General features: G+C 46.1%; 1 protein-coding gene across 1 annotated transcript; it reads right to left on the bottom strand.

The window, feature by feature from the left end:
- Positions 1 to 1,647: 1,647 nt before the first annotated feature.
- On the bottom strand, positions 1,648 to 14,216 carry LOC126263508 (uncharacterized). Its single transcript, XM_049960601.1, has 3 exons — positions 13,912 to 14,216; positions 13,687 to 13,821; positions 1,648 to 1,822 (listed from the first exon to the last, which is right to left on the bottom strand). The coding sequence occupies exons 1-3, from the start codon at positions 14,214 to 14,216 to the stop codon at positions 1,648 to 1,650; spliced, it is 615 nt and encodes a 204-aa protein (XP_049816558.1).
- Between the last annotated feature and the right edge of the window lie 1,936 nt (positions 14,217 to 16,152).

Raw genomic sequence — 16,152 nt, 5'->3', positions numbered from 1 at the left:
ACGTAGTTCTAAGTTCTAGGGGACTGATGGCCTCAGATGTTAAGTCCCTTAGTGGTCAGAACTATTTGATAATTTCTCCCTATGTATGTGGGCGTCAATAAAATATTTCCACACTCTGAGGAGAAAGTTAGAAATTTCGTGAGAAGGCCCTGCCGCGACGAAAAACGCCTTTGTTTCAACGATTTCGCGATAACCCAAAACGAGCTGCCCTTCTTTGCACTATTTCGATGTCCTCTGGCAGTCCTAACTGATGCGGATCCCACACCGTATAGCAGTACTCCAGAAGAGGGCGGACAAGCGTAGTACATGCAGTCTCTTTAGTAGCCCTTTTGTAATTTCTGCCAAAAATCGCAGTCTTTGCTTTGCTTTCCCCACAACATTAGCTACGTGATCATTCCAATTTAAGTTGTTGGTGTTAGTAATCATTGCACTACACTAGTGCGTCTTCCGCACGTTACAAACAGTCCAGATGTACTCTGTTACACGCATTCATCTACGTCTACATCCATACTCCGCAAGCCACCCGTCGGTGTGTGGCGGAGGGTACCTTGAATACCTCTATCGGTTCTTCCTTCTGTTCCAGTCTCGTATTGTTCGTGGAAAGAAGGATTGTCGGTATGCCTCTGTGTGGGCTCTAATCTCTCTGATTTTATCCTCATGGTCTCTTCGCTAGACATGCGTAGGAGGGAGCAATATACTGCTTGACTCCTCGGTGAAGGTATGTTCTCGAAACTTCAACAAAAGCCCGTACCGAGCTACTGAGCGTCTCTTTTGCAGAGTGTTCCACTGGAGTTTATCTATCATCTCCGTAACGCTTTAACAATTAGTAAATGATCCTGTAACGAAGCGCGCTGCTCTCCGTTGGATCTTCTCTATCTCTTTAATCAACCCTATCTGGTACGGATCCCACACTGGTGAGCAGTATTCAAGCAGTGGGCGAACAAGCGTACTGTAACCTACTTCCTTTGTTTTCGGATTGCATTTCCTTACGATTCTTCCAACGATTCTCAGTCTGTTATCTGCTTTACCGACGATTAATTTTGTGTGGTCATGCCATTTTAAATCACTCCTAATGCCTACTCCCAGATAATTTATGGAATTAACTGCTTCCAGTTGCTGACCTACTATATTTTAGCTAAATGATAAGGGATCTTTCTTTTTATGTATTCGCAGCACATTACACTTGTCTACATTGAGATTCAGTTGCCATTCCTTGCACCATGCGTCAATTCGCTGCAGATCCTCCTGCATTTCAGTACAATTTTCCATTGTTACAACCTCTCGATATACCACAGCATCATCCGCAAAAACCCTCAGTGAACTTCCGATGTTACCCACAAGGTCATTTATGTATATTGGGAATAGCAACGGTCCTACTACACTCCCTTTGGGGCACACCTGAAATCACTCTTACTTCGGAAGACTTCTCTCCGTGCGAGCGCACGCACGAGACTCCCCATTTGGAATGCACGAATATTAGTTCGACGATGAGAGACCCGTGATAACTTGGACGCTCCTGGATATAAGCAGTGTTAGGAGAACAGGTCGACGTTCCAGTTTTCCGCTCGTTGTGTACAGGGGTCATTATGACGAGTTCGGCCAGTGGCACACGCGAGGGTCGTTGTAATACGAAAGTGAGATTTACAATTACGGCGCTGCGTGGTCGGCCTCGCGGTGAGGAAAACGGAGCGCGCGTTGCGTAACACGGCGAGCAGGAGGCACGCAGCGCCCGCGGACAGACGCCACGGCTGCCGCGAACGTCAGCCACCTGCTGAGCTGCCGAGCCTCGACGCCACAAGGGACACGCACCACTGGTCGCCCGCTGAACACAAACACCAACACGGATCGTACGCAGCACCAGCACTACGATTTCGGTTTTAACCTGACGCCCAGCCGTAATCGTACAAGTAGATGCTATCTTTCTACTCAACAGACAAAACATAGCGAGATGGCACAGTGGTTCCCACATTCGGGAGAGCAACGGCTCAACTCTGCATCAAACTGGCCCGATTTAGATTCCCTATGAGTTCCGCAAATCGCTCCAGTTAAGGCCGATTTTCTGCCTCATCCTTCGAACAATCCGAATTTGTCCTGCGTCTCTAATGACCTCCATTTTGACTGGAAGTTAGACTAATCATCCTTCCTTTCTTTACCTGGGATACACTGAAGAGCCAAAGAAACTGGTACACCTGCCTAATATTGTACAGCGCCCCCGCGATCAAGCAGAAGTGCCGCAACACAACGTGGGATGGACTCGACTAATGACTGAAGTAGTGCTGGAGGGAATTGCCACCATGATTCCTACAGGATCTCTTCTGAACAGCTCGTTGCAAGGCATCCCAGATATGCTCAATAATGTTCATGCCTGGGGAGTTTGGTGGCCAGCGGAAGCGTTTAAACTCAGAAGAGTGTTAATGGACCCTCTCTGCAGCAATTCTGGGTGATTGGGGTGTGGCATTGTCCTACTGGAATTGCTCAAGTCCGTCGTAATGCACAACGGACATGAATGCTTTCGTACGTGTCCTCTGTCAGAGTCGTATCTAGACGAATCAGGGATCCCATATCACTCCAATTGTACGCGCTCCACACAATTACAGAGCCTCCACCAGCTTGAACAATACCCTACGTACGAGGTTAGATGGATTCATGAGGTTGTCTCCATACTCTTACACTTCCATCCGCTCGGTATAGTTTGAAACGAGACTTGTCCCACAGGGCAAAATGTTTACAGTCATCAATTGCCCAATGTCGGCATTAACGAGCCCAGATGAGGCGTAAAGCTTTGTGTCGTCATCAAGAGTATTAGGAGTAGGCCTTCGTCTCCGAAAGCCAATATTGATGATGACCGCGCGAGGTGGCGCAGTGGTTAGCACACTGGACTCGCAATCGGGAGGACGACGGTTCAACCCCGCGTCCGTCATCCTGATTTAGGTTTTCCGTGATTTTCCTAAATCGCTCCAGGCAAATGTCGGGATGGTCCCTTTGAAAGGGCACTTCCTTCTCCGTCCTTCCCCAATCCGATGAGACAGACGATCTCGCTGTTCGGTCTCTTCCCCCAAACAATCCAATCCATATTGATGATGTTTCGTTCAATGCTTTGCACGCGAACACTTGTTTAAGGCCCACCATTGGAATCTGCAGCAATTTGCGGAAAGGTTGCACTTCTATCACGGTAAACGAATTTCTTCAGTCGTTGTTAGTCCCATTCTTGCAGGATCTTTTCCTGGCCGCAGCAACGTCGGAGATTAGATGTTTTACCGGATTCCTGATGTTCACGGTACACTCGTGAAATGGTCGTACGGGAAAATCCCAACTTCATCGTTACCTCGGAGGTGCTGTGTCCCATCGCTAGTGCGCCGACTACAACATCACGTTCAAACTCACTTAAATCTTGATAACCTGCCACTGTACCATTAGTAACCGATCTAACAACTGCGCCAGACACTTGTTGTGTTGTATAGGCGTTGGCTACTGCAGCGCCGTATTCTGCCTGTTTACATATCTCTGTATTGAATATGCATGCCTATACCAGATTCTTGGCGCCTCAGTATATATGAGGTGAAAAAAGCCATGGGATACCTCCTAACACTGTGTCGAACCTCCTTTCGCACGACGTAGTGCAGCAACCGGACCTGGCATGCACTCAATAAGTAGTTGGAAGTCCCCTGCAGAAATACTGAGCCTTGCTGTTTCTATAGCCGTCCATAACTGCGCAGGTCTTGTCGGTGCAGATTTTGTGCACCAACTGACCTCTTGATTATGTACTATCAGTGTTCGATGGGATTCATGTCGGATGATCCGAGTGGGCAAATTATACCCTGAACTGCCCAGGATTACTTCAAACCAATGGCGAACAACTGTGGCCAGGTGACATGGCGCACTGCATCCACAAAAATTCCACCGTTTGTGGGAACAGCAAACCGAACATAGCCATTTCCAGTCAATGATCGGTTGAGTTGGACCAGAGGATCCAGTCCATTCTATGTAAACACAGCCAGCACCATTATAGAGCCACCACCAGCTTGTACACTGCATTGTCGACAACTTGGGTCCGTGGTTTCGCGGGGTCTGCGCCACACACTAACCCTATCATCAGCTCTTATCAACTGAAACCGGGACTCACCTGACTAGGCAACGGTTTTCCAGTCGTCTAGCGTCCAACCGAAATGGTCACGAGCCCAGGACAGACGCTGCAGGAGATGTCGTACTATTAGGAAAGGCCTTGTGTCGGTCGTCTACTGCAATAGCCATTTAACGCCACATCTCGCCACGCTGTCCTAATGGATACGTTCATCGCTCGTCACACATTGATCCCTGCAGTTATTTCACGCAGTATTGCATGTCTGCCAGCACCGACAACTACGGAAGCGCTGCTACTCTCGGTCGTTAAGTGAAGGCCGTCGGCCACTGCGTTGTCTGTTGTGAGACGTTAATGCCTGAAATTTGGTATTCTCGGCACGCTCTTGACACTGTGGATCTCGGAATATAGAACTCCCTAACGATTTCCGAATTGGAATTTCCCACATGTCAAGCTCCACCTACCACTTTGCGTTCAGTGTCTGTTAATACCTGTCAATGGGGCCATAATCACTTTGGAATTTTGTTCACATGAATCACCTGAGTACAAATGACAGCTCCGCCAATACGCTTCCCTTTTATATCTTGTGTACGTGACACTACATCAGTGTATGTACATGTCAGTACCCCGTCTTACGCCACCTCACTGTGGGAGGCTATCATGGCAAGTATCTGGACATCTGTTAACGCACATTAATACGGAGTATGTCGATATTTCCTCTTTATGACGCTTGAATTCTACTGGGACACTTAGAATGAGGTGTCCGAATATCTGTAGGGTAGTAGTAGCCCATTCAACCTGTAGAGCCAAAACCAGAGGGGGTAGTGATGCTGGACCTTTGGTTCTGACACGAAATCGATGTTCTAACTCATTGAAAAGGGGTTCCATTTGGCTCAGGTCGGTGATCTGTGCAGTCCAATGCATTTAAGGGATGTTACTGTCGACAAACCATCATCTCACATATGCTGCTTTATGACAAGGTGCACTGTCATCCTGATATAAATAACCATCGACGCCCAACTGCTCCTCTATTCTGCTGTGAAATGTAATTACATCTTTTCCATTCAGTGTTTTCTTAAGTCCAATTAGGGAGCCAGACCTTAACAGTGGTAGACGCCCCCATATTGTAACACCATCTCCGTAGTTCACTACTGAAGCTGTCATGATGGCAGATATTGTGGTCCAGACATTCGCCAAACCCAGACCCTTCCTTCGGATTACCAAAGGTTATAGCATAGTTCATCAGTCCACATCACTCGTTTCCAGTCATCCAGTGTCCACTGGTGTCGTTCTTTAGACCACCTCAAGCATTGCCTAACACTCACTGTAGAAATGCGTGACTTTTGACCAGCTGCTCCACTATTGTACACCATTCTTTTTAAGGCCCTGCACATATTGACTGTGCTGTCTGGACTTTCATGCTATTTCTTACAACCACCCACTGCAGTCCTCGGCGGTCCCTGCCCTTCAATACACAATACCTAAAATCTGCCTTGTCTTGTTTAGCTGTGGTGGTTCCTTCGCGTTTCCACTTCTCAGTCACATGACCAACAGTCAACTTGGGTAGTTTTAGTAGCCTAGTAAGGTCTGTGATGGATTTCTTACTCAGGTGACTCCAGTGATTAGCTGACCTTTGAAGTCACCGACCTCACCTGACTGACACACTCTGCTGTTACTGCTTCTCTCCTGACAACACAATACTCCACTTCTCCTTATGTAGTCGTGGGTCCGTCTCTCATGATCAGTTCCACTCTAGGTAGACGTGTCCTGATACTTTTGTCCAGATAGCAAAAATGGCATAGGAGGGAACAGCAATAGCTCGATGATGCTGTTCGCAAGATGATGCTGTTGTATGTTCGGAATTCTCGACCCTGTAAAATTCAGGGAGACCTGCTTGCTGCAGGATCCTCAACATAAACAATCTAACGTATTACGTATAAGCAGGGAGAAAGGTCCATTACCTCTGAATAAATGTTTACCGAAGCAGTCACATTAATTAAATATTGAGGAGCATGCATACACAGCGATTTAAAGTGGAACGATCACATAAAAGTGATTGTAGGAAAAGGCAAAGACGAAACTGTAATACGTTGGGAGAATCCTTAGGTTCAAAATGGTTCAAATGGCTCTGAGAACTATGGGACTCAACTGCTGAGGTCATTAGTCCCCTAGAACTTAGAACTAGTTAAACCTAACTAACCTAAGGACATCACAAACATCCATGCCCGAGGCAGGATTCGAACCTGCGACCGTAGCGGTCTTGCGGTTCCAGACTGCAATGCCTTTAACCGCACGACCACTTCGGCCGGCGAATCCTTAGGAAATGCCGACCATTGACGAAGGTGGTTGCTTACAAAACCCTCGTTCTATCGATACTTGAGTATTACTCGCTGGCCTGGGATCCATACCAGACCGGGCTGATAATGTAAATCCAGAAGATCTAGTGCCTGTGTCGTCACAGGTTCGTTTAGCCAAGCGTGAAAGGGTCACAGTGATGCAAAGCCAACTCCAGCGCTAGACATTACAATGGAAGCGTTGTGCACCACGGTATAGGTTACTGTTAAAATTCAGAGAGCGTCCATTCAAAGAAATCTGTATATAGATCAGGCCTGTTTATAACTCGTGAAAAGAACTTAAAGGTAAAATTAGAGAGATTCGAATTCACCGGAAGGCTTACCAACAATCGTTATCCACGTGCACCACAGAGGTTCGTAAAGTACCCTCCGTCACACACTACAAGTATTCCAAGTATAGATGTAGTATAGACGATGCAACATTTGACTGGACCCTCTGCTGGTCTCCATCGTAGGCAATTCCACTGTGGATAGCTCCAGAGTACAGAATATATGAGGGACATTCAGAAATTAAAGAGACAAATTTATGTAGAAAAAAACTGAGTAGTTTTACAAAATGATACGTTTACTACTTTTCAACATAATCCTCACCAATATTAATACACTTGTTTCAACGACGAGCTAGTTTTCCTTATAACTGACGCATAGATGTCTTTGTCATATAGTTTGAGCCGGTTTCCGACAAATTCTTTGACCTTCTCGTTGTTGCTCGACTTTATTATTCCACGTAATGCCTCCTTGAGTGGACTAACCAAACGAAATTCCGAGTGAACAAAATCTGGAGTGTAGGGAAGATGAAGAAGTATCCACCAATCCAATTTTTCAACGGTTACCTGGATCAGCTGGGCCGTACGAGAGCGAACATCATCGTGCAGGAATATCACCTTTTCCTTTAGATCCGCAAAGTTTTCTCCCTTTCCCTCTCTCTCTCTCCTTTTTTTTGAGTCAACAGTCTTCTGACTGCTCTGGTGGTTTTTTGAGGCCCGCCACGAATTTCTCTCCTGTGGCAAACTCTTCATCTCGGAGTAGCACTTGCAATCTACGTCCTCAGTTATTTGCTGCATGTATTCCAATCTCTGTCTTCCTCTAGAGTTTTTTCCCTCTACGGGTCCCTCCAGCATCATGGACGTTATTCCATGAAATCTTAAGCGATTGTCATATCATACTGTTCCTTCTTCTTGCCAGTGTTTCCTCACCAATTCTGCAGAGACATTGCTTACTTTATTTTCTTCATCAGCATGTACGAGTAGTAGGCTCCGTTTATTGTACGCTGATCTTTCAAATAATCACAAAACACGACACCTTGGGCAGTCCAAAAGAAGATCGGCATGACTTTCCGCTGATGCTTCATGCTTTGTCTTTTGGACTTTGCTTCAAAATGGTGAACCCACGTCTCATCACACGACAAAAACTTGCTTAGAAAATGGTCACCTTCCCTTTCATATCGTTCTTTCAAGTTTGTACACACTTTGAGTCGGCCGAAGAACCCGAGACAGAAGCCAATAGGCAGTTTGTCAACAAGTGGCCACGAAAGCCTCAACAATTTTGTACTTTGAGTTTTGTTTTCTGTTGTTGTTGTGCTAACCCACATGGCACTTGCTTTGCTGTACTTGAGCTTGTTACTGCTACTATTCTGAACCGTAATAACACTTACTACATCTGTTTTTACTATGAGTTCAATTTTATTACGTCGGTCTTCACGAATAATGTCGTCAGGGCAGGTTTGAAGCAAAGGAGTTGGCATCTCAACTCGACGGTCAGGAGGTTGCTCGTCAGTCACTGAGATTCAACTGTTTTTTAACTGTTCTGCCCAATTCCCGCGGTTCTTACAACTTTCGCCATGCTGTACAATCATTCGACAAATGATGTTAGCCAGTTTTTTACCTTCAGAAAGCAAAAAAACGGATCACTGAACTTTGTTCAGCTAATGTGCTAACTTCAAGAGGACGAGCCATTGTTAATTGCACTATTGAGATTATAAACAAAACAGTTTTTATCCCTCAGATGTTCTCACCTCATCCCAGCGATGGCAACACAAAGTCTTCAAATTACAAAACTCGCCCTACAAGCCGGTTCATTTCGACATCAGTCTATCTCTTTAATTATTGAATGTTCCTTATGCACACACACACACACACACACATACATAACCGTTGTGGTGGTGGTGTGGCAGATCCAATTACAAGTTACTATTTGTTTGTTTAATTATTTATTTTGATAATGTCTTGGCCGCAGTGGCGTATGAATACTATCTAGCTACGGTACGTTCGGCACAGCTTCTCGACTATGAAGTGAATGACTAAAAGTGTTCCTGTCGCATAATATGATATTGCTGCTTGATGTATAGGCTGGCAATAGGCAGGAAGGCATCCCCCGGACCTAAGCTGGACCATACAAGCTCACCGGACGAAATATTCTCATTCTGTACTTATGAAAAACTGAAGCTGTCTAATCAAACACAAATATACATGGTATTCTTCATGGTACGCCGCGGTCAGCCAACAAGAAAAGTGTTACTCAAAGAAGAAATGTATTCTTGTCGCAATCGATATCCTTACCTCACTGAATTCTCTATATGAGTATTCCTTTGCAGCATATAACCAATGTCGACGCTGGGCCCAGATTTCCCATGATTCTTACGAGTTCGTATGGCGGTGCTTGTAAGAATAGTGAAAATTCCAAAGTTACTGTCTGAAATACAATGGCGAGAGTAAGTTCGCCAGGCTGGATGTGATAAGGCGCCGAAAAGGAGCTGTATAAGGAGGTAGGTATACTAGTAACATCACAAGTGGTTCCATGGAATCATATCTTACGATGACTTTTTCAGCTGCAAAACAGAACATTTTCTGCGGCCACTGTACCAATTAGGAATTTACTTACAGTTAGGTTAAAATACATCACTGTTCATCTGGTGAAAATTTGTGATTTTTTAAAAATTTCTCACATATGGTTAGCCTGGTCATACCACTTGTCTTTAATGAGCGTCTGTTAATTAATGCCCATTTCTTTTCATTGGGTTATCTACCGAGATGTCTGCTCCATTCCATTAGATACTCTCTGTGAGCATGTTAAGAGCTGTCTGCTGCTCTACGGTATCCTAAACAGTTGCTAATTAATAGAAATCCTCTGAAGATGCCTGGCATTAATTGGCGATTCACGTTGGAGTAGAGAGAGAGAGAGATAGAGAGATCATTATTTCAGCCGGATAAAATGCCTGTTTATGTAGGATATTCACATGAAGGATATAGAAATATTTACACTACAATTAAAGGACGATCCATTCACCCTCTACATTACATAAAAGGGGTCAAAACAGATCTTGTTTTTTGTTTTGCCATTGAAAAATTCATTGTTCGATTCTTTTAAAAATAAACTCTGGTTAAGCTAGGAGAAATATCCAGTCGATAAATAGTGCACTTCCTCTTTTGGTTCTCCAGACACACCACCTCCTACTTTACGTGTTCTCATCTACTACTCCTCACCCTGTACTCCGGAGATGAGACGTCTTCTTCCTTGCTCTGTAGAACCTCTAGAGATGGTGTTTTCTAATCATGATCAACGCAGTACATACACTCTTACATGAAACGCCACAAGTCCATACAAACATGTACGTGATAATTTTCGCTTCGCTAGACGTAATTCCCACCCAACCACGTACTTGAATCCATCGTGTGTCGAAAGTCTGACACCTGTGTCTCTAACGTCATACGTGACCCAGGCTAGGAGAAGAGGGGAGCAGGCCTACCGCGATGGCAAAGTTTATGCTACGAACTGTTTTTGTTCTCCCTTGTGGCTCTTGTCACGAAACAATAATGTCTATAGTTACTGGTATTACACTTCGTAAAGAAACAAAAAGCATTTGGTCGAAAGAAAGACTTACTGCCATTGCAAAAGACCTTACAACTAAGACGATATTCGCGGACGTAAGGCGATAAAAGAGAACGTTTCATTTTGCGTTTATTTGTTGCTCAGTTTACGTAAACAAGTATTTGATTATTGATTTTTTTCGTTTTACTGTTGATTGCTCTCAAATCAGAACAGCTTTAAGACAGCTGATGAGGCGAAATCCAAAAGTACTAAGCGCAAGTAAGTGATCGTCATTTATTCTGACAGTAACTTCCTTGTGTATAACAGACAGCTATTTTGTAATAAACACTGTTATGGTGAAAGAAACTATTTCTTCACACGCCGTAACAGTATCCAGTAAGTTAATAATGACAGTTACACTTAATAAGGAGTTAGTATACACGTTAGTCTGTGGGATTCATTGGGTATAATCCATGTCGTCTCTGAGGTCTTTAGATACGTTTGAGGGATCCAGTCATGTAACAATTAAAACTGATAGTGACTTAAATAAAGAAGTTAGAAAGAGGATAGTGACTTTTGGCAAAATGTGAATTTTATTTAAACTTATCTGAAATCTATATGAACTGGAAGATAAAAATATTTGCAACCAGTCACACATATATTATGACACGTTTTGGAGTACTTTATTTCCATATTGACGAATAATTTGGCTAAAGCTAGAGCATATATTCTTTTGCGAATGAAAATTGTTTGTTACCCTCTCTCAATTAAAATCTTTAATTTATCATCAGTTTTCAGATTGCCATCTCAGTGTCTTTACATGAACTCATGTTTACATGATAACTCTTTCCGTCGCTCAAGAAACAGAGAGAACACATCACTATTTACTAAAGAACAACAAAAATGCCTTGTACACTCCTGTGTGATACAGCGGAATCAAGAGTAAATAAGGCATGCACAAGCACATATATTGCTTCTATACTTAGGTGAACATGAATTAGTCACTTCATTCTATTGCAAACCAATCTGACAGGACAGAAAGTAGAGTATGGCAACAGGTGCTGCCATCATACAGAAGTAATTTAAAGGACAAGTACATGACCATGAGGGCGTAGTTCGTATAGGCGCAATATCGATCGAGAGGAAGAAATGGGGTCTGCCACAGTAGAACAATTTCATTTGCTTGAACATACACTCAGACTCCTCACATTCTCCAAGCAAATGCTGAAGAAAATTAAACCTATTTTGTTTACGATTTTGTGAGCATGTGTCAGTATCTTACAGTGGTAACAGGGTAGTTTCCAAAATATTATACATATCCCACCATCACTTTTCCCAATCTCTGACTTTATTAATGGAAACTGAAACGTGTGATATGTATGTTATTTTATATTATGGCTTGAGGAATAGCGTTGCAGGTTGCTGACGAAATCCTGAACAGAAAGAAATCAACTTGTAGGCTCATTTATAATAAACAGAGTTCAATTTTACTGTTGTAATATAAGTATCATTTTTTGAGCCGTTCCTCATGCGTTTCATACCTGGGTGTCGCCAGATGAAATTACATGGCATGGGGATTCTTTAAGTAAATTAAAATTGAACAGATAAATTCTGGTGATCTGACCACCTCATTCAAAAAATATTCTTTTTAACACCGAAGTTTTCACTACTGGCGCCATATGCTCTGTGAAAACCCCACAGTTTCAGTTTCTGTTTTAAACCTTTATCAAGTAGTTAAGACATTGATACGCAGCAACTGTCACTATCTAAAGCAACTAATAATGGTTAAAAACCGAAATCAGAATTGCGGGTTTGACCATGAAGATATGCTGTCATTGGTGAAAATATGGTTCAAAGAATTTTGTAATGATTGCGAATCAAATCAAATGTAATTATGAAAAGTGCACCTTTCCGGTAGCAATAACATCGATCGCCAATATTCGTTTTGCTGAATACATTCTTTCATTTAATTTATCTTATATAAGTGGAAATGAATTAGACATTAGACAAAGGGGACCTGTAGCTTCTTATGGTTACACAAATTTTGTATTGTTGCTAAGAATTCTAAAAGTTCGTCTCGTGATTATTAATTTTAAAGGCCTCGTCCATAGATTTGACGCAGTCAATGGCCAAGAAATGTCAACAGAAAATTGATCATGACTAGTCCGTCAAAAGTGATATAGTCATTGAGCAACTGGTGCGTATGAACATTGACTGTAACGAACTGTATAATGAAAAATAACTGAAACTCTCAGTCAATAACATGGCAAATAAGAATCGATAAGCATCTTCAAGGAAACGAATCACGCAATGTTTTGCATTGTCCAACGAAAATCAAGGGTGTATCCAGTATCTGTCTTGGGTGGGTGACGTCAGGAGGGGATGGGGGGGGGGGGTGAAGGAACTCATATCGACTGCGCAATGAATGATGAAACAGTTTTAAGATTTTGTGATAAGAGGCTCTGGGTACACTAATAACTAGGCCCCTTACATGTTCTAGCATTTGTTGAAGTAAGATTTGTGTTTCAAGGGCTGGATCCGAATACTGTTTGTGAAGACTTCTTTTTTTCAGGAGGGGGAACGGCGATGCCCCCCCGCCCCCTCCCACCGGCACTATGTCACCCCCGCCACTGATTGTGTACACTCTTGCTGAAGATGGGTTTCAAATAAAAGGAGCGTGCTTCTTCGGTGGTAAACAGCTGAGTTTTAGTAACGTAACTGCGTTCCGCTTATTATAAACAAACGTTCAAGTTACATAGCTGCTGCAGAAGGTAGTCTCTCAAAGGAAAACAGAAGTTACGCATGTCATATTTTAATCCCTGTGATGTTAAGTGCACAGTAACAGACAGTACACGAGGTTCGCCGAGTTAGATGTAGAATCTGAAAGCTCCGCGAACCTCGTGTACTGTCTGTTACTGTGCATTTAACGTCACAGGGATTAAAATATGACGTACGTAACTTACTACTAGTCAGTAGCCATTGCATGTTCTCGCTTTCGTGAAATTAACACGGCTGTTTCACAGGGCAGTTTGCGAATTCTGCTTCAGAAGAGTTTTTTTCTGGGTGGAGGGGGGCGGGGGGGGGGAGGCTACAGTGACCCTCTCCCCACCACCATCCCACCCCCCACCGCCGAGTACAAAGGGAGTACGCCGTTGCTGAGGTTGTCTTTCAAATGAAAGCAGATTGGTTCACTGGTGGTTAGCAGTAGAAATTTGGTAACGAAATTGGATTCCGGTTACTATAAACAAACGTTCAAGTTCGAAGAAAGTAGTACGCGTGTAATATATTGATCTCCGTGATTTTAAAGGTACAGCAATCAGCAAACGTCGGCTTGATGCTGCGGGCTGTACGAGAGGGCAGTGAGGTGGGGGAGCGGAGCGCGCAGGTGCAGCGGTTGCGCCCCCGCGGCGCGCTCTGCCGCCGCGCCTTTGTTCGCGCGCGCCTTACCTGAGTCCGATGACGGGCGCCATGTCGTCCACCAGCTCGGACAGCACCAGCACCGTGGTGGCGGGGCCCGCAGGCGCGCCGAACAGCTGCGGCGGCGCCTGCACCACCGTCATGCCACCCACGTTGACGATGCCGCTGACGGGCACGCCGCCGCCGCCGAGCCCGACTCCGCCCCCGAGGCCTCCCGCGCCGGCGGCGCCGCCCCCGGGGCCGACCACGACCGACGCCGCCGCCGCTGCCGCCGCCTCCTCGTAGGCGGCTTTGGCGGCGTGGTCGGCGGCGGCCGCCGCGTCGCAGAGGTCCTTCTGCAGCTCGATGACGCTCACCGGCGTCATGGTGGCCAGCATCAGCGGCGGGCTGGGCGGCGACGCCGGCGGCGTGGCGCGGACCGCGTCCGCGGCCGCCGCTGCTGCTGCGGCGGCGGCGGCGTCTGCGGCGGCGGCGTCGTCGGCGGAGGGCGTCGGCGGCTGCGACAGCGGCGACGCGCCGCCATCGTCGACGCGCACCTCGTCTGCGGCGCGCCTCGTCATCGCGGCTCTAGCCGCCGCGGCTGCACGTGGCCACCGGCAGCGGAGGGCGCGCGCGCGGTACCGGCCGGGGACCGGTTCGCCCGAACGCGGCGTGTGTCTCTGCCCGGGCGTCAAGGAAACCGGCCCGCCGCGTAAAAATACTCCCCGGACGCGAGTGACTCAGTGATTATGATGAACCTGTTCCCCGATTCGGAAACGCGGCCGACTCGCTGGCTAGCGCACACGAGCGCGCGCGCCCGACACCGGCGGGGCGAGAGGGGGTTCCCCGGGGTGGGGAGGTGGCTCCCTGGGAAGGCCGCTGCCGCCGTCGTCGCCGTCGTCGTCGTCGCCGCCCGCGGGGGAAGTGGAGCGGCCTCGCCTCGTCGTGCCGGCGGGGTCGGTTCGGGTGTCCGGGCGCACCGGTTTTGGCGGAGAAACGCAGTCGCGCGGGAGGAGCGGTCCGCTGCGTGCGCGCGCCCTCAGCACAGAACCTGCAATGGCGGGCCGCCTCTCGGCATACCTGCCTCGCCGCCGCCTTCCTCTACCTACCTCCTCCGTCCTCCTCTCTCGGTCCGCTCCTCTCTGTCTCCCCTCCCGCGCCTCGCGCCGGCCGCCGCCGCAGCGCAGCCTTAGCAGCGCGCTCAGACAAGGACAGCGCAAACAAAGCCAAAAAACCACGCGGCGCTCGCTCGCCGGCTCCGGAGGAGGAGCCACGTGGGTGTGGGGACGCCGATGCGACAGCGACGTAACGCCGGCAGCCTCCGCCGCCTCCGCCGCCGCCGCTGCCGCCTTTGTCGCAGCGCCGGACAAAGAGATGAGTCGCGCCGCCTCCCGATCCAGCCCTCGCAGTCGACTGCGCATGTTGACAGCCAGCTGACCGACGATCGCCGCGCGCATCAACGGGTGACAGCTGCAAGCGAATTCACCGTCGCTACGTCTGCGTGTGCAATTTGCTACCGACGTGACAGCATTAATCAAGTACGCTAGTAATTCATCTTTAGGTGAAAGCTCACTTTTTCTGTCCGTGTTTATTTCTTAGGATGTCTGCCGCAGTCGGAGACGAAACGTCAGGGGAGAGTTTTATACTTCGACCAAGGCCTATCAGCCCGGAAGTTTAAAGTGAAACTAAAAAACTCTTTAATGTATAGGCTTAAATGATACGTATCTGGCTAGTCCCGTTGAAAAAGATGTGCCTTACTGACTGATGCAGTATCGGCGGTATTGTAGTTACTATTCATCTGGCAGCTTCCACTTTCATTCATCACAAGCGCTCGAGTGTCAACATAAATCCGCCAGCATCCATCATGTGTATGCTTGTAGATTTATGGCCGACAGTATTTATAGTTTAAGTTGTTTAATTCTCCTGCCAACGGAAAATTGTAATGGAAGCTACCACGTGGATATTAACTACAATACCGGCCTTATTGCAAGATAACTTTCATGAAGATTACCTTCTCGTCACGAAACCAGTACCTAGCATCGCGATAATTCTGCATAGCCGACCTGAAAATGAAACTGGAAACGCTGAAAAAATATTTTGTGGAAAAAAAGAAGTATTTAAAAATTAACTGGTCGCAGTTATCTGTATTTATATTTAATGAAAGCACATTCACGTTTCCTAAAATGTCCAGAATGGATAAGCTTAATCTTCTTCTTCTTTGGTTTCTTCTCCTTCTCCCTTCAAGGGCACAGATTTCAATGCTGTGAACATTTCCTTCATCTTCCCATGTCTCTTTTGGTATTCTTATCTGTATTATGAAATTTGTTTTAGTGTTCTTCCTTCTTCCGTTTTGTTCATCCATGACAGGTTATAATAAAGAATAATATGAAAAGAAGTTGTGAAGAATAATGAACTATTTATTTTCTTCATTAAAATCCCTACTTCACACAACTGCATGTACTGTTGTTATTCGATACCGATTTTGAAGAACTCAAGGTTTCATCATACGGTACACGA

Source organism: Schistocerca nitens, chromosome 6 (genome assembly GCF_023898315.1).
Source record: "Schistocerca nitens isolate TAMUIC-IGC-003100 chromosome 6, iqSchNite1.1, whole genome shotgun sequence".
NCBI classification, from domain to species: Eukaryota; Metazoa; Arthropoda; class Insecta; order Orthoptera; family Acrididae; genus Schistocerca; species Schistocerca nitens.
The sequence above is the reverse complement of the archived record's forward strand: the minus strand, read 5'-3'. Positions and strand labels throughout refer to the sequence as shown.